General features: G+C 41.1%; 1 protein-coding gene across 4 annotated transcripts in view; it reads left to right on the top strand.

Annotated features, from left to right (window-relative positions):
• Positions 1 to 27,985, top strand: part of ryr1b (ryanodine receptor 1b (skeletal)) — a 140,020-nt gene that overhangs the window by 109,721 nt on the left and 2,314 nt on the right. For 2 of the 4 annotated variants that reach the window (XM_061781083.1, XM_061781082.1), the window contains 25 exons: positions 768 to 867; positions 1,266 to 1,345; positions 3,314 to 3,390; positions 6,054 to 6,127; positions 9,972 to 9,989; positions 11,513 to 11,593; positions 12,920 to 13,008; positions 13,513 to 13,641; positions 15,022 to 15,126; positions 16,487 to 16,516; positions 17,489 to 17,570; positions 17,674 to 18,980; positions 20,244 to 20,332; positions 20,901 to 21,075; positions 21,974 to 22,060; positions 22,243 to 22,500; positions 23,118 to 23,248; positions 23,658 to 23,700; positions 23,782 to 23,915; positions 24,158 to 24,218; positions 24,367 to 24,513; positions 24,767 to 24,901; positions 26,466 to 26,622; positions 27,608 to 27,672; positions 27,754 to 27,854. In XM_061781083.1, coding sequence (XP_061637067.1) covers positions 768 to 867; positions 1,266 to 1,345; positions 3,314 to 3,390; positions 6,054 to 6,127; positions 9,972 to 9,989; positions 11,513 to 11,593; positions 12,920 to 13,008; positions 13,513 to 13,641; positions 15,022 to 15,126; positions 16,487 to 16,516; positions 17,489 to 17,570; positions 17,674 to 18,980; positions 20,244 to 20,332; positions 20,901 to 21,075; positions 21,974 to 22,060; positions 22,243 to 22,500; positions 23,118 to 23,248; positions 23,658 to 23,700; positions 23,782 to 23,915; positions 24,158 to 24,218; positions 24,367 to 24,513; positions 24,767 to 24,901; positions 26,466 to 26,622; positions 27,608 to 27,672; positions 27,754 to 27,854 — 3,755 coding nt within the window. The remainder of the gene's footprint in view (positions 1 to 767; positions 868 to 1,265; positions 1,346 to 3,313; positions 3,391 to 6,053; positions 6,128 to 9,971; positions 9,990 to 11,512; positions 11,594 to 12,919; positions 13,009 to 13,512; positions 13,642 to 15,021; positions 15,127 to 16,486; positions 16,517 to 17,488; positions 17,571 to 17,673; positions 18,981 to 20,243; positions 20,333 to 20,900; positions 21,076 to 21,973; positions 22,061 to 22,242; positions 22,501 to 23,117; positions 23,249 to 23,657; positions 23,701 to 23,781; positions 23,916 to 24,157; positions 24,219 to 24,366; positions 24,514 to 24,766; positions 24,902 to 26,465; positions 26,623 to 27,607; positions 27,673 to 27,753; positions 27,855 to 27,985) is intronic. The other 2 variants (XM_061781084.1, XM_061781085.1) reach the window with 2 other exon arrangements.

Below are 27,985 nucleotides of genomic sequence, written 5' to 3'. Positions count from 1 at the left end.
GAGATATGAGATGTTTTTTTGGCTTGACTTGTGAGCAAAAATTGGAGATATGAGTGGAGGATGCTGGTAGTGAACTCAACTCACCTCACAGCAAGCATCACATTGGCAGATAGTGAACAATTCTTCTTTATAGCCAACCCCAGTTGAAGTTTACTCCCAAACTAAACATCAAACAAAAACAATTACATGTTGTGCATTTAAAATGACCAGATACTTTAGCTTTGCCTGAGGAAAGTCTGCTTAGTTTAATGCTAACCAACAATGCAAAACACCATTGACGGGCTAACAAATAGCATCTGCATCTGGGTGTTTTAACCTTTCAAGGAAAGGATATTTGAACACAAATGGTGGTGCTTCGGTCAACGTCACCTTGCTCTCTCTCCGAGCAGGAGACAGGGGGGGTTTGAGCAGAAGCAGCAGTAAAACAGGCCAAAATCCAGCACAAGTATAAACTCAGCTCCTGTTTAGGGCCCTGTGACCACTTTGAGATGAAAAACCATAAATGGATAAAGATATGTCAGGCTGACAATAGGATAATGTAAAAAAACACTAGTAGAACTGTAATGAGTTTATAGGAGGTGTATAAATGACCAATAATCAATATAATTGGTAGAAATAGAGGGCATTAAAATAAAATTTTGCCTTGGCCCCCATGGAGGTGTGGGCTGGCTCTGTGTGTGGGAGTGAGAGAGTGAGAGTGTGGGGGGCCAGTGCACTCTGCGTGGACATGGTTACAGCTGCTTCCCTCCTGCTCTGCTTCCCACCAGGAAAAGGAGATGGAGAAGCAGAGGCTCCTGTATCAACAGTCCCGCCTGCACAACCGCGGAGCCGCCGAGATGGTCCTGCAGATGATCAGTGCCTGCAAAGGTGGGCTGCTCCTATACCTACACCCTTACAGCTTGTTTATTACCGAAATTTTTTTAGTTTGTTGTTGTTGATTTTTTGGGGGTGGGGTGGGGGGGCAGCATGGTCGTAAAATCAACTCACTTAACAACAAGCAGCAGTTTGGCAGATAGTGAAAAATTCTTCAAAATAGAGGCTTCAAGCTTTTTTAATGCCACTTCCAGTTGAGGGTGCCCAAGCAGTTCTGTTATTGTAGAAAAAAGCCAGACAACCCAGCAAGCCTTCCCATTATAAGTGGTCACACAACCCACCCTCAGACCCCAGTGACTATTAATGCTACCATGTTTGATGATCTTACTGTCAACTGTTTGGTTTCTGTAAAGAATGTTTTGAAAGGTTTTAAGTCCAGTTGTGTTTGTCAGGTGAGCCCGGAGCCATGGTTTCTTCCACTCTCAAACTGGGAATCTCCATCCTCAATGGAGGCAACTGTGACGTGCAACAGGTCAGTCGTTGCGTAGCAAGCGGTCATACTGCTGTGTGCTGTTTTTGTCGGTCCAAACAGTTTTGAAATATTGATGTCATGGCATTGGCAAAAGATAGAACACTAAAGCATGCACATATTGCACTGGTGCAGAGCTTCCAAACCTTGATTGAGTCAATGCACATATTTTACATAATTAAGAAAAATCTCACAGCACACCACCAAACAACAATGTCACCAAAAGTACTATATATCCAGTGGTAGCTTGACTTACAACTGCCCCAACTTTTTTTTCAGTTACAAGTTGTCGCTGAGTCGATTTGATGATTTGTAGACAAATACAAAATGAGAACACTCGCATGTAGCCGCAGTAGGCTGAAATTCATGTCCAGAGGTTCACAGAGACTAACCGGACATGTTCCTGACGTCACTCACTAGCCTTGTTGCCCACTCCTCAGAAAGGAAAGGTACCGTAATTTCTTGTGTATAATGCACACCCATGTATAATACGCACCCCCAACGTTGACCTCAAAATTCTGGAAAACCCTTCTACCTATGTATAATGCATTTTTACAATGCATGATTTTGCTTCTACCCATATGATTTAAAACATGGAATATTATCTGTATTTTGTTAGTTTTTTTTTAAAGAATTATTCTGAAGTTAAGCACTTTATTTGAAAACATAATCCTTTTTTCTTTTTTTTTTAAAATTGCTCTTATTTTGAAATTCACAGCCCTACTTTTATTTAGTAAATGACAAAACACACAGTTGTGCTCATATGTTTGATTACCCAGGCAGAATTTGTAAGATGGGTACAATTCTGTAAAGAAAAGATGAAGGACCAGGTGAAACACATTTAATTTTATTTTAATGGGATTAAAATTAAACGGTCAGGCATTTCAGAAAGCCATTATCATTGAACAAAACATAACCAGAAAGAAATTAATGATGGTTGTTGTTCATTCAACAGTCATATTAAAAACTATATTTTATAAATTCTGCCAGGGTATGTAAACTTATGAGCATAACTGTACATATATGCAGTCATACGTACCCCCTGTCATATTGGAATGAAAGTGTAGGCTACACTATTTCTTATAACTACTAGGTGGCGGTGGCATTTTGGAATGAAAGTGTAAAGCTTTTTCATAACCACTAGATGGCGGCATACATTTATAAAATGCCCCTATACCTATGTATAATGCTCACTATTGACTTTTGACAATTTTCTTGGGAAAAAAATGCGCATTATACACGAGAAATTACGGTAGATATTGGCTGTCTTAAAAGTCGCTAGATGATGATATAGCCTCATTTGCATAATACATTTTAATAGGCGCTGTCGGAGAGAGAAATAACTGTTTGGGAGAAATAAAAAGTGAGTTTTAAAAAAATGTGAAGTATGATTAAAAATGGATAAGAACTTCTGTATATTCTTAGTTTGTATTATTTTAATTTCAATCACTTTGGTTCTGTATTGTTAAATGTTAGAGTATCAAATTTCATCAAAAAAATGGAAGATTGTGACCACTGTGATTTTACTCAATCAGGTCTTTTTGAACTATGGCCACGTTTTTGTTTACCTGTACAGGTGTTTTCGCTTTAGAGGTTCAAATATTTGGAGTTTCATTCCCTGAATTTTGAACAATGACAACATAACATTCAATTTACAGGTACTTACTTTTATCAATGTCAACTATTCAATTTACAATAAGCAAAGTTTGTACCATTTGATGAATAAAAACCCGAAAAGGTCATTTTAGTGAAATTGTATCATTTCCTGTGGCACACAGTAGTTGGAATTCACTGCTCTTAGGTCCTTCATATAAAGGTATCACTCACAGCCACTAACTAGTGGGCATATTTTTATTTATATTGTTTAGATTTCACAACAATTTATTGAAGCATTGCGATTCAATTTCTTTAAATAAACATACATAACAACAGCTACATATTGTATTGTTTTTACTTTTTGTCTGTTTGTAGAGAATGTTGGACTACCTGAAGGACAAAAAGGATGTCGGATTCTTCCTGAGCGTTCAAGCTCTGATGCAAACATGCAGGTCTCTAACACAGTGTCACTTTGATGTTCCTTTGCTAATCCATCCATCCATTTTCTGAGCCGCTTATCCTCACAAGGGTCGCGGGAGTGCTGGAGGCTATCCCAGCTACCATGGCGGTAGAGTACATTACTCACTGTTTTCCTTGTGACAAGAGTACCTGCTAATTCCAGGTCTTTTTGAAGCTCTCCACAGATCGTCCATGGCTCTTGGACAACTCTTCTGATTATTCTTTGCACTCATCAGAAATCTTGCGAGGAGCACCTGATTGAAATAGTGATATATTTATATGATAAAATTTATGGTGGTATGATTGGCTTTCCACATATGTATGGTGGCCCCAACTGTGCTCACTGGAATGTTCTGAAGCTTAGATATGTGCCTGTAACCAATGCCATCGTTATGTTTTGCAACTATTAGTTTTAGTTTCTAATTAGGTCTTGAGACAAATCTCTACTCTTACCCATCATGAGATGTGCGTAACCACAGCTCCATCAATTAGGACTGAACCAGCTGACATTCATTTGCACTGACAAGGGGCAGCATTGCTGCTTGATCATTGATAGATTTTAGGTGTTGTCTTAGCTTTCCATGCCTTTTTGCGCCTCCGTTTCTTCATGTGGTCAAAACGTTTTCCCTTTGTCATTTCACATTTTTACACACAACTTAATTTGGGATCTTATTTGTTCGACTTTCTTTGTATGTATGGATTACTTGGGTTGTTCCCAACATCTGGTGAAATTTTCAGTTCAATAGCACCTTTGGAAGTATATATAGTGGGCGTGCTGGAGCCTATCCCAGCTATCATCGGGCAGGAGGCGGGGAACACCCTGAACTGGTTGCCAGCCAATCGCAGGGCACATACAAACAAACAACCATTCGCACTCACGTTCACACCTACGGGCAATTTAGAGTCTCCAATTCATGCATATTTTTGGGATGTGGGAGGAAACCGGAGTGCCCGGAGAAAACTACCTATTTCATATGATATATATATAAAACCCCATTTCCAATGAAGTTGGGACGTTGTGTTAAACATAAATAAAAACAGAATACAATGATTTGCAAATCATGTTCAACCTATATTTAATTAAATACACTACAAAGACAAGATCTTTAATGTTCAAACTGATAAACTTGATTGTTTTTAGCAAATAATAAAATGGCTGCAACATGTTCCAAAAAAGCTGGGACAGGGTCATGTTTACATGTGTTACATCACATTCTTTTACCAACATTCAATTAACGTTTGGGAACAGAGGACACTAATTGTTGAAGCTTTGTAGGTGGAATTTTTTCCCATTCTTGCTTGACGTACAGCTTTAGCTCCGTTGTCATATTTTACGCTTCATAATGCGCCACACATTTTTTGCGAGACAGGTGTGGACTGCAGGCAGGCCAGTCTAGTACCCGCACTCTTTTATTACGAAGCCACGCTGCAGAATGTGGTTTGGCATTGTGTTGCTGACATAAGCAGGGGCCTCCATGAAAAAGATGTTGCTTGGATGGCAGCATATGTCTCTCCAAAACCTGCATGTACCTTTCAGCATTAATGGTGCGTTCACAGATGTGTAAATTACCCATGCCATTGGCACTAAGACAGCCCCATACCATCACAGATGCTTGCTTTTTAACTTTGCGTCCATAACAGTCCGGGATGGTTCTTTTCCTCTTTGGCCCGGAGGACACGATGTCCACAAGTTCCAAAAACAATTTGAAATGTGGACTCATCGGACCACAGAACACTTTTCCACTTTGCATCAGTCCATCTTAGATGAGCTCGGGCCCAGAGAAGCCGGCGGCGTTTCTGGGTGTTGTTGATGAATGGCTTTTGCTTTGCATAGTAGAGTTTCAAGTTGCACTTACGGATGTAGCGCCGAACTACCCCTCGGGTCTGACATTGAGTTCCTGAGCCCATGTGGTGATATCCTTTACACATTGATGTCGGTTTTTGATGCAGTGCCGCCTGAGGGATCACAGGAATTCAATGTTGGTTTTCGGCCTTGCCGCTTACATACAGGTATTTCTACAGATTCTCTGAACCTTTTGATGATATTATGGACCGTAGATGATGAAATCCCTAAATTCCTTGCAATTGTACGTTGAGGAACATTGTCCTTAACCTGTTCGACTATTTTCTCACGCACTTGTTCACAAAGAGGTGAACCTCGCCCCATCTTTGCTTGTGAATGACTGAGAAAATCAGGGAAGCTCCTTTTATACCCAATCATGGCACCCACCTGTTCCCAATTAGCCTGTTCACCTGTGGGATGTTCCAAACAGGTGTTTGATGAGCATTCCTCAACTTTCTCAGTCTTTTTTGCCACAAGTCCCAGCTTTTTTGGAACGTGATGCAGCCATAAAATTTTATAAAGTTTATTAGTTTGAACATTAAATATTTTGTCTTTGTAGCGTATTCAATTAAATATAGGTTGAACATGATTTGCAAATCATTGTATTCTGTTTTTATTTGTTTAACACAACGTCCCAACTTCATTGGAATTGGGGTTGTGTGTATATATATATATATATATATATATATATATATATATATATATATATAGCCCCATCTGCAGAAGAGTACTATTTGCGGAAATAGTGCACATGATAGATGGCGTGTTTAAATGTGTTTGTCATCCAATTAACCATGTGTGATTTGTGACTAGCGTTTTGGACCTGAATGCTTTCGAGAGACAAAACAAGGCTGAAGGACTTGGAATGGTGTCAGAAGAGGGCACCAGTGAGTACAATACACACACCCAACCACCCCCCCCCCCCCACACACACACACACACACATCACATTGTCACACAAAACACAAATCAGACATTGACACACACCCTGGTCATACTTTATTGCAAGGGTTCTCAAACCATTCTCCAAGGATCCCATTGTAATCTTCATTCTAATTTCACAAAATTTGCCCATTTTCGAGAAAGAAAATCGTAACGTTCCAATAACAAATTCATATGTTTTAGAGAAAAATAATGTTAATGTTATAGCTAGTAGTTAATGTTATAATGTTATGAGATTAGTCATATTTTGCCAAGATGAAGTTGGAATGTGATACGAAAGTCCAAGTTTAACATGATGTCAGTCATATTTCCCCAAGTGAATCTAAAAACCACAACTTTAGTCCTTTAATATTATGCCTTTATGTCTTGAAGAGCCACTTTTATTCTCAAAATAAATAAATAAATTAAAATAGGACTATACTCTTGAAAATATGTCTTTTGTTCTAAAAAAAAAACCAAGAGACACTTTTTGTTCTAAAAACAAATACAAAAAAACCACAAAAACAAAACTTTATTTATGTCGGGATGTCAGATTTATATTATAATACATCACAATCATATCATAACTTTTATTTTGCCCCAAGCTAAAGTCGGGAGGAGTAATAGATTTCTTTTGTTGTTGATTTTTTTAAATTATTATTGTCACGTTGGTCCCCATTGAAGTGGCGAGCGAGCCCAGTACAATCGCGCTAGAAATCAGATGACAAAAGAAATTAACATCGCAAAGAGAAATTATGCAGAAAAGCTGGAAAAGCAGTTTACTGCCAACGACTCTAAATTAATATGGCGAGGATCAAAATCGCTAACCAACTGCAAGTGACCATCCCCCCAAGCAGAGAACAAAAGAGCACTAGCTGACGACTTAAACACCTTCTACTGCAGATTTGAAAATTACACTTTCACACTCCACATCCACCCAGATGTACAACCAACCATCATCGCCCCTCTCTGAGTTCTGCGCTGACCATTCATGAACAGGATGTGAGGGCCATCTTCAAACGACAAAAAATTAACAAAGTGGCGGGGCCAGAGCTTGTGTCCCCCTCCTGCCTCAAAGTCAGCGTGGACCAGCTGGCTCCAGTCTTCACACATATCTTCAATCGATCTCTAGAACTGTGTGAAGTATCATCCTGTTTCAAACGCTCCACCATCAACCGAGTCTCCAAGAAACCTGCAATCTCGGGTCTGAATGACTACAGGCCTGTCGCCCTGACATCAGTGGTCATGAAATTCTTTGACCGCATCGTGCTAGACCACCTCAAGAGCGTCACAGGACCCCTGCTGGACCCCCTGCAGTTTTCCTACCGACCAAACTGGTCTGTGGATGACGCCTTCAACATGGTACTGCACTTCATCCTAGAACACCTGGAGGGTGCGGGAACCTACGCAATTATCTTGTTCGTGTTCAGCTCTACGATCAACACCATCATCATCGAACTCCTCTCCTCCAAGCTTCCTCAGCTCAGCGTTTCGCCTGCTATCTACCAATGGATTTACAGCTTCCTGACGGGCAGGACATAGCAGGTGAGGTTGGGGGACACCACCACATCCGGATGCACCATCAGCACTGGGTCGCCCCAAGGATGAGTCCTCTCTCCGCTGCTCTTCTCTCTACACGAACAACTGCACCTCAATGCACTCGGCTGTCAAACTCCTGAGGTTTGCAGATGTTTTTATGTCTCAAAAGTATTTATTGTCAAAATGGCTGTCTGTTGTTGTATTAGAGCAGCTCCAACTACCGGAGACAAATTCCTTGTCTGTTTTTGACATACTTGGCAAATAAAGAGGATTCTGTTTCTGATATACTGTATGTAGATATCCAAATTTTGTAAGTGATACAATATAATTTTACTGCAAATTATTTTGGGGATCCCCATGTCATGGCAACTCATTGCATAAACATGCAATGAGTTGAACCCATTCCCAATCCATGGCAAATTGGATTGGGAATTGGGTTGGCAAACACCACAAACTGAGCAGGTGTAACAGAATTTTTTAAACAAAAGATGGGAATGAAAACAACAGAAAGCGCTGTGACAAAAGACAAAATTAATGAAGAACAAACTAAAACAGGTGGATGGAGTGCCACAGGAGGATGTTGCAGTACAAGAGGAAAAACTAAAACTCAGAAGTATACACAAGGCTGAGTAAGAAAATGATAACAGAAAACACAGTAGTACTTTGCACTAGTACTGGCAGAATGACAAGAAACACTAGAATGCACAAGATAGTAACAAAGAAAGACAAAGAAAGAAACAAAACAACTGACGATGGCGACTAGCAATGAACAATAACTCGGCAACCTCCTCCTGCCTCCCCTGCATCTAAATACCAACTGATGATGATGGCTGGCAGTTGGCGTCACATGGGACTAGAGTTGGGCATCTAGAATCGAGAACCGCTTGGAACCAGGACTAACGTTCCCGTTTTTGGTTCCCAATTTCGATGCCTACAGTCCGCTGACAACGAAGAAGAAAGTGGTGTAAGCCAACGAAGAAGAGGAGAGAACAAAAGTCTTTCTTCACTTTGTTAAAATAAATGACCAGTCGGCTCAATGCAACACTTGGAATAAGATGCATTGTGCAAACGAGGCTTTCTCGGTGTGTAGAAGTCTGACGTGCTCCCTCCCGCTCTGAGCCTCAGCCTACACTGTGCGGAACTTCAGTGAAGTCAATTGGGTGAGGGTGAAATAATAAAATACGTCTATGCCAACATAGAGGCAGCTAACATGTTAAACGGTGGGCTGCACTATTGAACTGATGGTTTATTTTAGTCTTCAAACCAACGTAAGAGCTGATGACAGACACAAAAATAAAATAAATTATTATTTTACCATACTGGAAAGAAGGTAGAAATAGAAACAAATTTAACATTGAGCTAAAACTTCAGCAAAGTTCAAACTAGCAACTTTACATCACAATTAATTCACATACACATCTCACAGTATCACAAACACTAACCTTGTCATCGGTGAGTAGGTAAAGGATTCAATATTTTACAGAGCATTTGGTTCCATTCATTACTTTTTCATGCCATCTTGTTTTACTTTCGTTTTTACCGATGTCGTGTGAAGTTACCTTTCATCTTAAAATGCTGAGTTCCTGTGGGTACTCACAAATAAGTGTTTTAACAATGTTATATTTAATTTTTAACTGAAACATTTATGAATGAATATTAAGTAAATTGGGTTAGTCACACACACATTGCCTTTTCGTTCATAGGTTTGATATTTATACTGGTTATAAAGAACCCTGAATCAAATGTTCATTTTAGTCTATGCTGCGGGCTGCTAAGAAAATGGATGTTCATAATTTGGACACTCCTTATTTAAACCATACAAACATTTCTGACACAGCTCCCTAAAAGAATCGGAATCGAGAATCATTTGGAACTGGAATCGAAATGAGGAACCGGAATCGGTGAAATGCAAACGATGCCCAACCCTACAGGGGACTAAGCCCACCAATCACCGCCAATACAACAACAAAAGGAAAAAACAACCAGCAGAGGGCAAAACAAAAAAGGATATGACACTCCAAACTACGGCTTGTAGCTCCCTGGATCCCAATTTGAGAACCATTGCATCGTTACACTATATACTTTACCACTACTGTACTGTACTGTGTGCATTTGTGTGTGTCTGACTGTGTGTGTGAGAGAGTATGTGTGTTGTGATGGGAAACTGTTATTGTATCAATGAGTGTTCTTCATCCACTGACTGCACCGAGATGTGTGCACTCACTGCATATCTCGTCTTTTCTCTCCTCCCTCACACGTCTCTGCTGTCAGATAAGAAGCTCGAACGTGGTAAATGGACATCGCTTAGCCGCTAGCCACCTTGCCGTGAAAAATTAATCCGCTTCTCATCTCTCGCTCAAGGGCCCAGTAGAACTAAACTTTTTGAAAGGCTGTCTAGCTCTGCTTTATTATCATCATCATCATTGTCATAATTTTTACCATTGTCATTTGGCTGTTTCCTTGTGAAGTGACTGAGTGTTTGATTGCAGAGCAACTGCAACTCAGACCATAGCCACGCAAATGTTTTTCAATAGAAAGCTTATTTTTTATGTGTTTTTGCTGATTTGAAAGTTTTAAGAATGGTACATTTAAAAAAATAAATCAGAATTAAAAAAACTTAACTCAGGAAGGGGGACAATGCTAAATTTTATAGGCTTGTTTCAGCTTTTATATGACATCACAATGGCCACAGTTGCCCCCTTGTAGAAGCCATTTTTAAGTGTATTTGTTGAGATATTTGCTTGATTTTATCCCACCTTAGTTACTGTGGATTTACTGCCTGTTGTTTTTATGGTGCCTTTTCCAGAAGTGACTTTCCTCAGGCTTCTAATTGGCCTTACAGTTAGCGCAGAGGTGTCAACCTTGTTTTCATCACTGGCCACATCGGGGCCAAAAACACAGCTCAGTGCATACCTTGATTTGAAGGTCGGGGTTCGGTTTACATTGGCTAAGTAGGGGAACAAAATGCAAAATGAACTGCTTATCTATTGTGCACTTTAACAAATGTAATGACATTTAAAACGAAATAGCCTCAATTGAAACTAGAAACTTGAAACACAAACTATGATCCCAAACCAAGATCCTTTCAAACACATCTTCCAATATTTTCCTTAAAAATATGCCTTAGATTATTCGACTTTTTTTTAAATGCAGCGTAAGTGCAAATGTACATGCAGCGAAGACTCTCCACTAAACAACCTAGGCTAAACTTAGCTCCTCCCCGACATGCAAAGCTTGTCTCTCAGTCGAAATGTAACACTTCACCATATATCCTTGTAAGCAATTACTGTACTTCTTTCCTATTTAGACAGATCTTTGACAGCATCTTGTGCCCGTCTCAAATGTCTGAATTTGGTTTGTCCAGAGTTAGTGTCTCAATCAGAGCATGTTTTGTTTGCCAGCCCCTCCGTAAATGTAACTGACTTGTTGTAATACATGTGAAGTCCAAAAGTGCTGAAGTCAACTGTACGGTACCGCTTCTGCACCTTAGAGATAGTTATCACAGTGGTTTTCTACAGAGAGTTGAGTAGATCTGTCTGCATGTCAGCGTGCCCTCACCATGAGAATATAATTTTTCTTCAAATGTTGTTTTTCATGTTGCATGTACAATGGAATGCAGTGTGTCTCCAGTCATGTGTATACAAACTGATTATTTTCTCTCAAGTCCAAGAGAGTAAGTCCAAAACAAATGCTTAAAAAGTGATTGAAAATAATAATAATAATTGAAAATTTACTAAGTAGCCAAATAACAGGAACCACTTCATCACTTGCCCAACGTGATAGATTAATATGCATCCAATTTGTTCATTTAGATGAGAAAGTGATGGCAGACGATGAATTCACCTGCGACCTCTTCCGCTTCCTGCAGCTTCTGTGCGAGGGCCACAATAACGGTAAGTCAACGTTTTGTCCAAAGGATGGATTTAGACTCCAGGTCCAAGTTCCCAGTTCCTACATAATTCCTATACTTTATCTGATTTTTTCACTTTCTATTTCTATGCATATTTGATGTGACACATACACAAACATACATGAAAATATTCATTCATCTTCCATTCCGCTTATCCTGACTAGGGTCGCGGGCGTGCTGGAGCCTATCCCAGCTATCTTCGGGCAAGAGGCGGGGTACACCCAGAACTGGTCGCCAGCCAATCGCAGGGCACATATAAACAAACAACCATTCACACTCTCATTCACATTCACAACCACAGGCAATTTAGAGTCTTCAATTAACCTACTCTGCATGTTTTTGGGATGTGGGAGGAAACCGGAGTACCCGGAGAAAACCCATCCAGGCACGGGAAGAACATTCAAACTCCACACAGGCGGTCCTCAGAAGTGTGAGGCGGATGTGCTAACCAGTCGTCCACCGTGGTGGCGCCTACATGAAAATAGTATAGTTAAAAAAAATCAAATCATCCAACATCAGTGTGTGACCTCACAAATGCACTTCTGGAAAAATGGTCATAAATTCCAATAAACACAATCCTAAACCTTGTGGAATGCCTTGCAGAAGAGTTTAGGATGTTACAATTGAAGAGGATGTAATGTCACTGAAAGTCATATCTGTGTCAAGGCAGGTGAGCGAATAATTTTGGCAGTATAGTGTATGTGCATTCACACTGACGGAACACATGAAAACAACCTGACACATGCCCTGACTGCATGTAAATAACTCCACAAGCATCAACACCGGCCAGTGGCAACACAAGTAAACAATAATAATTAAATGATACAAGTATTTAACATTTGATATCATTTAGTTGGTCCCCATTGTTTCAACGTTTGGATGAAGGTAACCTCCACAATTACTCCACTGGGCATTATCGGCAAATATTCAGCTTATTTAGTGATAGACACACCTCTAATGCGATGATTCCCATCCACTGTGCCGGAAATGATCCAGTTTCACTTCATTGGTTCAATAATTACGAGTATTTACTACAAATATCTTTAGTCATTCATCTATGCTAACGACGTATAATGACAGGTAGAACAATTACATGCTCTTTCACTAGATGGCAGAAAATCTATATCAGATGGTTAGCCACGTTTGGAAGAGGCCTGATTCCAAGCAAGTTTTTTCTGTTTATGCTGCCGTGACGCATAGAGCACCTGTGTCATAAGAGAGAAAAAAAAATCTTAAATGTGCCACTTGAGCCATGGACTCTAAATCTAGCCAAAGTGACTCAAGGTGTGGATCTCCTGTCATCTACTAGATTTCCAGAACTACCTGAGGACCCAGACAGGGAGCACCACTACCATCAACGTCATCATCTGCACGGTGGACTACCTGTTACGACTACAGGTGAGCTCCTGTGATGGACTTTTCCAAAAACCTCAGTTTTATTTTAATTAACAGGCAACAACACAACAGTGCACTGAAACAGTACTTCCATAGTTGCATTTTACCTACTTTTTTTTCCCGAGCCCACAAGCCCACCCCACCCGCAAAGGACACTTTTAAGTGCAGTCTAGTAAAAATGTGGGTGACACGCATGCACAACTAAATAAATAAAAATTGTCTAAAAATAACGGAGAAAAAACATTGGTAGAGGTAGGGGGCGCTCAGCACAATATATATATACTTATATTGGCAGATCATTTTGCTTACATTAAATAGCATATTCCTTATGTTATTACTTTTTTTCTTGTTTTATGAATCATTTTGTTCCTCTGTGGTTCCCAGTTCTTTCAACAAAAGTCACAGTTTTTAAATATGAATGAAAAGGCCAAATATCCTCATTTATGTGGACATGTCCTGAGTTTCCTTAGTGTAGTGAACAAAGTACTGATGATTGTTGTCATGCAGGAGTCCATAAGTGACTTCTACTGGTACTACTCGGGCAAGGACATCATTGATGAGCCCGGTAAGAGGAACTTCTCCAAAGCCATGACGGTGGCCAAGCAGGTCTTCAACAGCTTGACTGAGTACATCCAGGTAGGATACGGGAAAAGATTCGGACCGCCGTCTTGTGACAGGCGATCAGTGGTTGGAAGTAGAAATACTTTGTTACTGTACTCAAAATCAGAATCAGAATCATCTTTATTTGCCAACTATGTCAAAAGCACACAAGGAATTTGTCTCCGGTAGTTGGAGCCGCTCTGGTACGACAACAACCAGCCATTTGACAGAAAATACTTTTGAGACATAAAACACAGTACAGCGAGTGACTGAGCAATGAAAGATTACCAATAATGGGGTAATTCTGACACATTTTTATTTTTTTGACAATTCCGCAAATGATGCAGAGTGCTTTAGCAATTTAGAGCAGTTTGAAATGTGTAATAGAGCGACAATCTGGTACAGTGACCATTGTGCAAAGGACGCAGATACTTCTCAAACACATGAGCAGCCAGCATTGGTCAACAACACATATGCAAATAGTGCAGAGTGGCGAGACAACTACAGTGAGTACACGAATAATGTATAATTGGCCCGACAGAGATGTGACAACAATCTCGAGTCAAAATTGGCAGCATGTTACAATGGAATTGTAAGTGAACTGTTTAAGACGTTAATGGCAAGAGGAAAGAAGCTGTTGGAATGTCTGCTAGTTTTACTTTGCATTGTTCGATAGCGCTTACCTGAGGGAAGGAGCTGGAAGAGGTGGTGACCAGGATGTGGACGGTCCAAGAGGATTTTGCATGCTCTTGTCTTAGTTCTGGCAACGGCAAGTTCTCAAGGGTGGGTAGGGGGGTACCGACAATTTTTTCAGCAGTTTTGATTGTCCGTTGTAGTCGGAGTAGAAGAAGAAGAAGAATCATCTTTTATTGTCATGAACATGCATGCATGCACACAAAATATGTTCTCTGCATTTAACCCATCACAGTGAACACATACATGTTAGTGGAACACACTGGAGCAGGCAACTGGAGACATTTGAAGGAGGATTGGCTGACTCCAAAGTGCATTATTCTAATCTATCTGAGAATGTTTAAAAGTGCTGCCATGTAAGAAAATAATTAATTCACCTTTGCCAGCTGACTGAGGCAAAGATAGCTGGACTTAAATACCGCACCAATTTGCTGATCCACTAACAACCGACATGCGACATGTAACGTGATTTTCTTTCTTCTTCTTCTCGCTACGAGCACTCTGTAAATTAATCAAAGAGGGAAGGTATTTCATGTGCAGTTTTCTTCCATTGTTATTAAATGATCAAAATAGGTATCTATAAATAAATGTTTCCTTTATTCATTTTTACTATACCAGAGTTGAATCAGTACTATGTCTACTTAAGTATAGAGTATGAGTACTTTTACCACCTCTGGTTACAGGAGGTCAAAATTCCAAGTTCAAACCTGTCTTGTCCATCAGGGTCCGTGTACGGGCAACCAGCAGTCTTTGGCTCACAGCAGGCTGTGGGACGCTGTGGTAGGCTTCCTGCACGTATTCGCTCACATGATGATGAAGCTGGCTCAGGTAGGACATATCTGATCTACAGTAATCTCCCACCTATTTGTGGTTCACTATTTGCTCATTCACTTCTTCACAATGAAAAACTTTTTTAACCCATCCTCCATTTTTGAAAGTCACCTTTTAGTGGCTTTCTGGTATATTGTCGTGCTCTTTCGCTAACTCGCTAAGATTTAACAAGATGGTGTTCAAGCCCTGTATAATAAGAAAGTAGTAACCTGTGTCAATGAAGTATATTGAAGTGATGCAGCTCGGCCTGGGTTGTTCGCTGAGTTTACAGAGCCTCTTCACCGCATGTTTATTTTCTTGTTACGCTGAAATCAAATCACCTGTAAGATATTACTTTTTAAGGCTAATGTTGCAATATGAGTTTAAAATGATTTTTAAGGGTTTCAGGATCATAGTCTGTGGCTTAAACTATTAAGATAATCAATTATAAACATTGCGGGGCAGGTTTTTTTCATTGTACTTGTGTTTGTGCTGCAATCAGGCAGACTTATTAATCATCTATGAAAGAAAATACTCTCACATTGCACAAAAATGTACACAGCATTATTACTATTTATGAGATGACTAATTATTAAAGTATGTATATATTTGAATTATTAGAATCTTGTTTAATTACCTGTTGTCCCCCCACCCATTCATCACTAGTTTTTACTCGTTTTTGCTCTTTGCCAGTTTGTTGTGGCCCCTTACAGGGACGTTGTAGTTTAATAAATGTTGGTAAAATGCATAAAAACACACATCAAGTTTTGATTAAAATAACTGTCCTTTTCAGTAGCTTATATTTAGTATTTGTTGTAGAAGTTAATTTAAAAATATATATTGCTACACCCCCATATGTACTTTATGCACAATAATTGATGATGATCTTGTCAGTGTAATTTAGTGAAGAATTTAATGCTTTGGTTTCCGCATTGGTATCATCTTGATATTGAAGTCAAATTGAGTAACAATCTTAAATAATAAACTTAATCATTCAGTATTTTATTTAAATTTTTTTGGACTGTCGATTCTATAATAATCCTAATCCAAGCCTCTGCTGGTGTTCAACTGACCAGTGTTTGTGTGCTTGCTTTCGCTGGTGTGTGTGTAACTCTTCCTACAACCAGCTAATGTTATTGATGTTCTGTGAAATGTGTTGCATAACTTTTTTTTTGCCAGTATTTGCTTTACTCAAAAGGTTCAGAACAATTTATTAATACAGTATGTACAGTATTAATATTTATTTTACATCACATTTGCACTTTGACTAGTACAGTGCAGTATTTAGCCTCTAAGGACTGTAATTGAAGTACAACGAGGCGGATATTGTATTGTAATAATATGAATTGATAGGTAACATTTTTTGTATCCCTGATAGATGCATCCTGATCCGGGACAACAAAATGGCGTAAGACTCTTTTGTCCACCCCCAACAATGCCATCCCATTTAAAACATCTCCAATACTACTCCATTTCATTCCATGCCAGTTACACTTTAACTGCCTCTGCATCATTTACATGTATCAATTTCTTTCCCTTATTTGACTTTTCAGCAGGGACATGTAAAACTAACAATCAGAACATATACTTTTAGTCTCATTTTCAATTAATTCCTCCAAAGACATCACAAAGTCCCAAGTTACTGTAGCAAAAGTCAACCCATTGGAGTCGAGTCTTCGATAAGTTTTAGCCAAGCAAGTCCTAAAATTGGCGACTCAAGTCTGACTCAAGTTAAGTCATGTAACTTAGGTCTCCCACCTCTGGAGTCCAACTATGTGGGAATATTTTGGGGAAGTTCCCTTTCTGTTCCAGAGCGCACAGAAAGCAAGATCCATGACCTGGATCCCATGGCAAAAATGCCTACAAACACACTACAAAGGTCTTCCCATTAGAGTGATGTTCTTTCATTTCACTGACTATGGGTGTCCTGACCATGAGTCCCAGTACTTTTGTCCACATATTGTGCTTTTCCTTTGTTTTATGACTTGGTGGAGATCTTCAGGAAGTGCTGAAGTTCACTTTCTATTTCCATGTGCTGTGTGAGTCTTCCTTGCTCTCAGGCTGTGGTAAATTTCACGATAAAATGGAGATGGAGAGGTGTCAGAATTCCAAGTGCCTGTCCGTCTGTTTGTCCTACTTACTTCCATGTGTGCACTTTGCTGTTTTGAATATGTATTCTTCCTTCTAATAACTGCAAACCCATGATCATTTTTGGAGTAGACCCCCCTGTGAGGTAGTGTCCTTCAATGCTGTACCTTTCATACTGATTTTTGAATTAAGAACCCCTCTCTAAGGACCTGGTGTATTCCTAAAAGGAGAATCTCAAAGGAATATTTTCTCTCTACTACTCGTTCTTCTCCATGTTTTGGCTCCTCTTCAGGACTCAAGTCAAATCGGACTGTTGAAGGAGCTGTTGGATCTGCAGAAGGACATGGTGGTGATGCTTCTGTCTCTCCTGGAAGGTAATACGCCACTGTTCTGTCTTAAAAAGAGTGGGAAGAGTTTTGCCACCTCTGCTTAAAAACTATGTTGGCATCACTCCCGCCTCCTTCCTTTGCCTTCCAGGCAACGTTGTAAATGGCACCATCGCCAAGCAGATGGTGGACATGCTGGTGGAGTCCTCCAGCAACGTGGAGATGATCCTCAAATTCTTCGATATGTTCCTCAAGTTGAAGGACATTGTGGCGTCCGATGCCTTCCGCGACTACGTCTCCGACCCCCGTGGGCTCATCTCCAAAAAGGAGTTCTCAAAAGCCATGGACAGTCAGAAGCAGTACTCCCCCTCGGAAATCCAGTTCCTCCTGTCCTGCTCCGAAGCCGATGAGAACGAGATGATCAACTTTGAAGAGTTTGCCGATCGCTTCCAGGAGCCTGCCAAGGACATTGGTTTCAACATCGCTGTCCTTCTCACCAACCTATCGGAGCATGTGCCACACGACACGCGCCTGCAGAACTTCCTGGAACAGGCCGAGAGCGTACTCAACTACTTCCGCCCTTTCCTGGGCCGCATCGAGATCATGGGTGCCAGCCGCAAGATCGAGCGCATCTACTTTGAGATCAGCGAGGCCAACCGCAACCAGTGGGAGATGCCACAGGTGCGCGAGTCTAAGCGGCAGTTCATCTTTGACGTGGTCAACGAGGGTGGCGAGAGCGAGAAGATGGAGCTCTTTGTCAACTTCTGCGAGGACACCATCTTTGAAATGAACATCGCCGCCTCCATCTCAGAGCCTGAGGGAGACGGTGCTGATGAGGAGGACGACGAGGAAGAGGAGGAGGAGGCGGCCAAGGAAGGTGATGCCGGTGAAGGGGAGGAAGGCAATGGCGGAGCGGTAGCTCCGGAGTCCACCTCAGCCTTTGTGGACTTCCTCGCCAGCGTGGTGAACTTCTTCAACATGTTCACCTTCCGTAATATGCGGCGGCGCTACCGCAAACTGCGGAAGATGACGGTGAAGGAGATGGTGATAAGCCTGGCCACATTCGTCTACACGGTCCTCATAGGCATCCTGATGTTTGTCTACAGCATCTGCAAGGGCTTCTTCATGCTCATTTGGAAAGTGCTCTTCGGCGGAGGCCTAGTGGAGGGCGCCAAGAAGATGACAGTGACTGAGATCCTTGCCAGCATGCCTGACCCTACGCAGGACGAAGTTCACGGCGACCTGCCACCCGAGCTGGGAGCGAGAGAGGTTCAAGATGCTGACGTAGCAGCTGATTTGGATGCAGTGGGAGGCGAGGAGGAAGAGGAGGATGGCGAGGAACGGGAAGGTGGACGTCTGCCTGGTTTCAACACTCCTGGGGGACTTGGAGACTTTGGGGAGACGACGCCGGAAGAACCGCCCACTCCTGAGGGCACGCCGCTGCTTAAGAGGAAGCTGGTAAGTTGACGGAACAACTATTAAAGTTGCAGTGCGTAGCTTTTTTTTTGTTAAGTCATTTTCACCCAAGCCACTACTAGATAAGACAACACAATGTTGCCTGCTAGCTCCTCCAACATCTTGCTGTATTTTTCAGTTTTTAATATTTTATATTTCGTGTCGAGTGGCGACATTCCCATACTGGCGCACCGAAAATGATGAAACATATTGTTTTGCGTTTCTGTAGCAGAAAACAACCAGATAATATTACTTTGTCCGAAGAATCCATCTTTTTCCCTAACGGCTGTCCTTCAAAGCAGAATAAAAACGTTCTACAACCACATGGTGGGGCGGTGGATACAAGGCATAGCCTATGTCATATCAAAGCGGTGGCTCTGTTTTTGTAATGCAGAATTCCAGCCTCGGGGGCGACAGAAGCTACAAACTGCAGCTTTAATATTACCATGCATCCATCCATTTCAAATAGCGGCTTTACCGCTATTACAGTGATTCCCAACCATTGTGCAGTGGCACATTGGTGTATATCAAGTATCCCACGAAATATTACAAAAAAAACAACTAATGTACAGTGAACCCCTGCATGTCGCGGTTTGCCATTCACAAATCGCCTATTTGTGGATTTTTGGGGGGAACCTTTCCTCTGTTATTGGCTGAAAAACTCGCCGTGTCAAATATCAAAAAGGTGAACGGATAAGCTTCATTTAGTCAGGCCAATATAGCCTTGAAAAAGCCTTATAGAAAAAAAGTGCTTTGCCGGCAACCTTTGGCATCTATCGGTAATTACAAACCTTTTTGGGTGGATGTCAATTAGTCACAGATTTTCACTTTTTGTGGCAGGGTTCACTGTATCTTTGTTTATCTACAGTGTCTATGCCAGCGACATATATAGTGACAGGCATAACAATTAAATGCTCTTCCACTATATGGCAGAAGGTAAAATTAACCTCTGTAACCACCTGTTGACTACGTAATAATAATGCGGAAAACCCCAAAAACCTCCTCACCAGAGTTACATATCCAAAGCCACCCCAAAAATTTTTTTTTTAGTGGTTTAAGATATAAAATACCATTCTTACATACTGTGATTACATTGAAAGTGAAACTTACTTAAACACACTGTCTAACAATGACTAGTGTTCCAATAGACTTTGACATCCCCTCCACCCCCATCTGCAGTTGCGCAAGTAAATGTCTGGCCACTATTTACAGATTATGGTGCATTCATATAATGAGGTAACTAATTATATGCATCTATTGCCACAGTTGACTGCTGCTGGTGAAGGACAGGAAGAGGAAGGAGGAGAAATCGTTGAAACTGAAGAAGAGGCCGCTCCAGAAACAGAGAAAGCTGAGTAAGTAGTGGACTGACTGTGACTACCATTTTGTGTTGTATATTTAGAGTCGCTGGAACAGTGGACGACTGGCTAGCACATCTGCCTCACAGTTCTGGGGACCGGGATTCAAATCCCAGCCCACCTGTGTGGAGTTTGCATGTTCTCCCCGTGCCTGGGTGGGTTTTCTCCGGGCACTCCGGTTTCCTCCCACATCCCAAAAAAATGCTTGGAAGGTTGATTTAAGACTCTAAATTGCCCGTAGGTGTGAATGTGAATGCGAATGGTTGTTTGTGCCCTGCGATTGGCTGGCAACTGGTTCAGGGTGTACCCCGCCTGCCGCCCGAAGATAGCTGGGATAGGCTCCAGCAGCCCTCGACCCTAGTGAGGAGAAGCGGTAAAGAAAATGGATGGATATTTAGAGTCTAGGTAAATACTATGGGTGGCTTGCATGTCTCAATGATGTTATATTAAAAGGTGTACTTATTCAGTTCATATTCTATTTCATCTATGGAGCCGTGCAGTTCCATGTGTCGCTGTTGACATGTCCTTAAAGGAGTTTAAAGCGCTTCACTTGATGCATTTGCAGCACTGAGAGCGACGAAAAAAAGCCAGATAAGGCAGAGCCCGAGCCCGAGGTCAAAGAGGAAGTGTCCGAGGAGCCTGATGAGCCGGTGAAAACCAAGGTGAAGAAGGAGAGGAAAGCGGCTGAGGAAGGCTTTGAGCTGTGGAACGAGCTTGAGGTCCAGAGGATTAAATTCATGGTGAGCGTCCGCACTTCACTCAATCAGTTGTTCTCAAACTGGGCTGTGGTGATCCCCGGAGGTTAGTAAGGTGTAGCTTGTGGGTCCAGAAAATAGTTTGCAATAAATTACTTTGCCTTATCATTTAGTAAAGTGCATAGCAACATATGGGGATACGAACATAATAAACCAATTACTCCTCTCTACCTTCACTTTTAAATTAAAAGCTCTGATATGATTGTGACATCGCATGCATGAATAAAGTCGTTTATTTTAATTCAAGCAAAAGGCATATTATTACAGGTATACAGTCGCTTTTTTTTTATTTTTTATAAAGTATAAACTCTTCCCGTACAGTAGTTGCAAATCACTGCTGTAAGTGGCCTTAATTATTATGTACAATTTTGCTGTTCTCCAACAATGCTGTCTGAAATGTGGTTTGCATGTGCAGTTATGTGTATTTTTTTAAGACTTACTTGTGTTTTCAAAGACTATTTTGTTGAATAATATATATAAACTTCCATATACAATCTGGCTCCCAGGGTGGGACCAGTTGACAACTAACAACAAACAGTACTTAAAGATTGAATGCAAATGTAATGTATTTAAAAGTTAAATAGAACTGAACTGTTATGAAAAAAAATAAGAATGAACTCGAAAAAATCTAAATGTATTGCACTGGATTAAAAAAGACTATGCATAGCTACTGTACAAGCTTCATTCTAATATGTTTCATTGTAGTGCATGTTTTAAACGTAAATTTTATTTTTTTGATTCAATAATTATTTTTGCACACCACAAGTAATTACCCCCAGTAACTAATGGTACTGTGCTTATACTACACTTTGAGAATAACTGGAAAAATCCATGGAATAAAAAGTGCCATTGGTCCTCTAATTCTCCTATCATCTCCTTGCAGAACTACCTCTCTAGAAACTTTTACAATCTGCGCTTCTTGGCCCTCTTTATCGCTTTTGCCCTCAACTTCATCCTGCTCTTCTACAAGGTTTGCTTTTAGTTTGACTGACTTGGGGGAAAAAATAAGCCTTTCACAATCACATTTTTGTTAGTTGGTACTTTATTATAAAAAATGGACAGATAAATACAAATAATACGACTGAATTGACTTGATTACAATGAAATCATTCCACGGCCATGTCAGCATCGCCTTGTATCCGACCCCTCCAGGTTTCCGACAGTCCGCCAGGCGAAGAGGATTTTGAAGGTTCTGGTCTTTTTGAAAGCGCTTCAGTATTGTTCGAAGGCTCAGGTGCTGATGAGGAAGGATCTGGATTCGAAGATGGAGGAGAGGACGACGAAGACGAAGGCCCCCTGTACTACTTCCTGGAGGAGAGCACTGGATACATGGAGCCAGCGTTGGCATTCCTCAGCATCATCCACACCATCATCTCCTTCCTCTGTATCATCGGCTACAACTGCCTCAAGGTGCAATGATTGGCTTCCAGTGTTGGGCCGTCTCCTAAACTCCATCAGACGCACTGACCTACATACAACCCAACTTCTAATATTTGTTGCATGAAATTGTATGAATTAAGTGAGGTTCAGCTACACCGTCAAATGCCACATCTGCCCACAACATCTCGCGTCTCACTCACAATTTAAGATACAGGTAAATTGAGTTACTAGCTCAGTCAGTAATTACGAAATACACTCGTAAGTCAAGGTCTTACTGTACATTTACTAATCAGCATGTCTGGTAAGTATGATCTTTGTGTTTGTCACGTTATTGGGCAAATATTGATTCTGAACTGCTCCAGATGTACGTGGCAAAGCTGTGCTTTTATATTATTTATATATATATATATATATATATATATATATATATATATATATATATATATATATATTTTTTTTTTTAATAGTAGTAGTGGTTTCTATAATTGAAACATGATAGTGGTTGTATTAAGAGGTGGAATAAGTCGGGTAAGTCCTCAATTAAGGCCCAGGTAGCAAATTTATGGCCCCACTGCCAAAGTTTACCCATTTGTTTTCTCGTGGGGCATCATGCAAAAAGTTTTTTCTTGGCTTCCCTCGTCCTACAGGTTCCTCTGGTTATCTTCAAGAGAGAAAAGGAGCTGGCCAGAAAGCTAGAGTTCGACGGCGTCTATGTGACCGAGCAGCCTGAAGACGACGATATCAAGGGACAGTGGGACAGACTGGTGCTCAACACTCCGTAAGAGCCCATGTTTTACCAGAGCTGGCCCAAGGCATAAGCCAACTAAGCACCTGTGACCTCTAATGGATCACCAAGATCAATTAACAGTCAACAGAGCCTGGACTATTGAGTAGGAACAGAGTAACATAAAAAGGTTAAATGTTTGGATCAAGGTAATTTATTTTAAATGTTGTTTACTAAACCTTTTTACATAGTTTGATCTACTTATTTTTAAACCATTTTTGTATTACTTTGTTTCAGCCACCTTTGTTTAGTTACATCATTATAGTATTTAAGTGTTTGGAAAAAAAAAAAAAGTTCCAGCAGTGTAACACAAAATACACATTTTCTTATGGAAGCTCTGTGTTTTACTATTATTCACATTGTTAAGTGTGACATGTAATCACAAATTTTTCTGTGACTACAGATCCTTCCCCAACAATTACTGGGATAAATTTGTGAAAAGGAAGGCAAGTTCTTCAGTTCTTCTCACAGGTGAAAGTCTGTTTTCATTCAAAGAACTGTCTCTGAAAGGACATTTTTGTTTGTAGGTGTTGGATAAATACGGCGACATCTACGGCAGAGAGAGGATCGCAGAGCTGCTGGGCATGGACTTGGCCTCCCTGGATGTCAGCGCCATGACGCATGATAAAAAGCCAGAGCCTGACAACTCTGTGTTCAGCTGGTATGTTTGCGCTCTTGATGCCACAGGTGTGGAACTCGATTCAATGGTGACCTTAACTTGGTAGGCGTGCGACTCCACTTGACTTGGACTTGAACTACTGTACATGACTTGCTGAAACAAACAAGAAGAGTCATTGCCTCAATTGAAACTTTGCAGATTACCATGACCCGGATGACTGAAAATCTACACAATTATTTACACCTACATCTACTCAATTAATTACACCTACATCTTCTATGCAGGATAACCTCCATAGACATCAAGTACCAGATCTGGAAGTTTGGTGTTGTGTTCACTGACAATGTGAGTTCAGAAAACCTGTGCATCTAATTTGATCAAACATAATCACATAAAAAGCAAAACAAATAAAATAATTATATATATACACATATAATTAGAGAGAGAGAGAGATTATATCACTGTTTCTGACATGCTTTCTTTTCTTTGTTAGACCTTCCTGTACCTGGTCTGGTACATGCTCATGTCTATGCTCGGACACTACAACAACTTCTTCTTCGCTGCTCACCTGTTGGACATCGCCATGGGCGTCAAAACCCTGCGCACCATCCTGTCCTCAGTCACCCACAACGGCAAACAGGTGACAGAAAAAAAAAGACGGAACAAAAAAAGCAATAGCAAAACACAACACTTGCTGGTGCTTCATTTAAAAGGGGACAGAAAAACTGAAGAGAGACAACAAAAAGCAAGAACAAAAGACAGCAATAGCGATCTATAGCACTAACACCTGTTAGTCCTGTATTTGAAAGGGGGCAGACAGAGAGAAAAGAAACAACAACAAAAAGCAATGACAAAAGCCAGTGGAAGACTTGCAATTGTTGTGTCCTCCACAGCTGATGATGACGGTGGGTCTACTGGCCGTGGTGGTGTACCTCTACACCGTGGTGGCTTTCAACTTCTTCCGCAAGTTCTACAACAAGAGCGAGGACGAGGATGAGCCCGACATGAAGTGTGACGACATGATGACGGTGCGTAGCAAACACGCTAAATGTCATTTCTGCACAAACTTTATTCAACCAAGGCACATACTTTACATTAGAAAAACCTCACAACACACCACCAAACAAATATGGCACAAATAATTACTGTACTGAAATAATGATGAGCTCATCTCAGTTTACTTAGTGTTAAATCAGGGCCTGTTCAGTTAAACACTAAGCTGTTACTGTAATTTCTTGTGTATAATGCGACCCATGTATAATACGCACCCCCAAATTTGACCTCAAAATTCTGAAAAACCCTTCCACCTATGTATAATGCATTTTTACAATGCATAATTTTGCTTCTACCCATATGATCAAAACAAGTATTATTTGTATTTTGTTATTTTTTTTCAAAGAATTATTCTGAAGTTAAGCAGTTTATTTGAACATGTAATACTTTATTTTTATTTACCTATTCTTATTTTGAAATTCACAGCCCTACTTTTATTTATTAAATGAGAAAACACACAATTGTGCTCATATGTTTGATTACCCAGGCAGAATTTGTAAGATGTGTAAAATTCTTTAAAGAAAACATGAAGGGCCAGGCTAAACAGATTCAATTTTATTTTAATGGTATTCAAATTAAACTGTCAAGCATTTCAGAAAAGCATTAGCATTAAACAAAACCTAACCATAAAGAAATTAATGATGGTTGTTGTTCAGTCATCAGTCGTATTAAAAAAACAAAAAAACAATAGTTCACAAATTCTGCCTGTGTATGTAAACTTCCCCCTTTCATATCGGAATGAAAGTGTAGGCTACACCTTTTTTTAAACTGCTAGGTGGCGGTGGCATAGTAGAATGAAAGTGTAGACCTTTTTCATAACCTCTAGGTGGCAATGGCATATTGGAATTAAAGTGTACAGGTTTTTCATAACGCGGCACGGTGGACGACTGGTTAGAGCGTCAGCCTCACAGTTCTGAGGACCCGGGTTCAATCCCCGGCCCCGCCTGTGTGGAGTTTGCATGTTCTCCCCGTGCCTGCGTGGGTTTTCTCCGGGTACTCCGGTTTCCTCCCACATCCCCAAAACATGCATGAATTGGAGACTCTAAATTGCCCGTAGGCATGACTGTGAGTGCGAATGGTTGTTTGTTCCTATGTGCCCTGCGATTGGCTGGCAACCAGTTCAGGGTGTACCCCGCCTCCTGCCCGATGACAGCTGGGATAGGCTCCAGCACGCCCGCGACCCTAGTGAGGAGAAGCGGCTCAGAAAATGGATGGATGGAGGTTTTTCATAACCTCTAGATGGCAGCATACATTTATAAAATGTGAACGTTTTATTCCATTTTCCCCTATGCCTATGTATAATGCCCACTATTGACTTTTGACAATTCTTTGAGGAAAACAATGTGCATTATACATGAGAAATTATGGTATTCTGTTGTATGAATGTCAAAAAGTGGAAATACAGGTTCATTGGACTTTGGGTGTCGAGTAGAAGAGCATTTAATTGTTCTGCCTGTCACTATACATTGTTGGCATGGATAGATGAACAACGATACATTCTTATAGTGAGGATTCTGGCTACCTTTCCTTCGCCCGCAGTGCTATCTATTCCACATGTACGTTGGCGTGCGAGCTGGCGGTGGCATTGGCGACGAGATCGAGGACCCGGCCGGCGATGAATACGAGCTCTACCGAGTGGTCTTCGACATCACCTTCTTCTTCTTTGTCATTGTCATCCTGCTGGCCATCATTCAGGGTAGGAACTCGTGGCCCGCTACGCTCTACGAAGCCACGTTCCCCAGGCTGGTGAGGTTAGCACGTCGATAACTTTAATACCTTGACTGACTTCAGTAGGGGTTCTCAAACTTTTTGGGTCCTGGGAACCCATACAGGAGCGAAACCTTTCCACAGACCTCCTCGCAATCCTAACACCACATAAACATACTTAATACCCCTAAATGCCAAAACATCCATCCATTCATTCTCTGAGCCGCTTCTCCTCACTAGGGTCGCGGGCGTGCTGGAGTCTATCCCAGCTATCATCGTGCAGGAGGCGGGGTACACCCTGAAACGGTTGCCAGCCAATCGCAGGGCACATAGAAACAAACAACCATCCGCACTCACATTCACACCAATGAGCAATTTAGAGTCTTCATTCAACCTACCATGCATGTTTTTGGGATGTGGGAGGAAACCGGAGTTCCCGAAGAAAACCCACGCAGGCACGGGGAGAACATGCAAACTCCACACATGCGTGGCCGGGGATTGACCCTGGTCCTCAGAACTGTGAGGCAGACTCGCTAACCAGTCCCCAACAGTGCCAACAAACAACCATTAAATGCCAAAACAAAAACGCACGCAGGCACGGGGAGAACATGCAAACTCCACACAGGCGTGGCCGGGGATTGACCCTGGTCCTCAGAACTGTGAGCCATTTCAAAAATACAGCTTTATTCTCATAATGTAACACCTTTTATTCTAGGAAAAATGCTGTTATTATCCAAAAAAGTAGGACTATTTTCTCCAAAAAAAAAACAAAACCTTGTAATATTGCGCCTTTTGTTCTATAAAACATCACAGATTTATGTGATGATGCAGAAACCATCGTATCAGAGCTTTTAATTGGCCCAAAGCTAAAGTAGGCAAAAATGTAATTTCTTTCAAATTATTTTGAGTGAACCCCATTTCGAGAACCTCTGCACGAGAGTCCTGAGTTGTACTGAGGACTTGTGCCCTTTCAGGTTTGATCATTGACGCCTTCGGGGAGCTAAGAGATCAACAGGAGCAGGTCAGGGAGGACATGGAGGTGGGTACACCAGTCTTACCACGCGCCTCGTCTCGTATACGGTCTTCCGTTTGACAAGGTCTCTCCTCTCTTTTCCCACAGACAAAGTGCTTCATCTGCGGAATCGGCAGCGACTACTTCGACACGACGCCGCACGGCTTCGAGACGCACACTTTAGAGGAACACAACTTGGCTAATTACATGTGAGTGGCTTCTTTTAGGTTTAACACTGGGAGTTCATTTTCAGCTGTGGCAAATTCCCAAATGCTCCCATTTTTCATGAATTGAACTCAAAAGTCTAAGGTTTTCCATGTACACAAAAGGCCAATTTCTC

This window comes from Phyllopteryx taeniolatus, chromosome 8 (genome assembly GCF_024500385.1).
Source record: "Phyllopteryx taeniolatus isolate TA_2022b chromosome 8, UOR_Ptae_1.2, whole genome shotgun sequence".
Lineage (NCBI taxonomy): Eukaryota > Metazoa > Chordata > Actinopteri > Syngnathiformes > Syngnathidae > Phyllopteryx > Phyllopteryx taeniolatus.
Note: the sequence above shows the minus strand (reverse complement) of the source record. Positions and strands in the feature narration are given on the sequence as shown.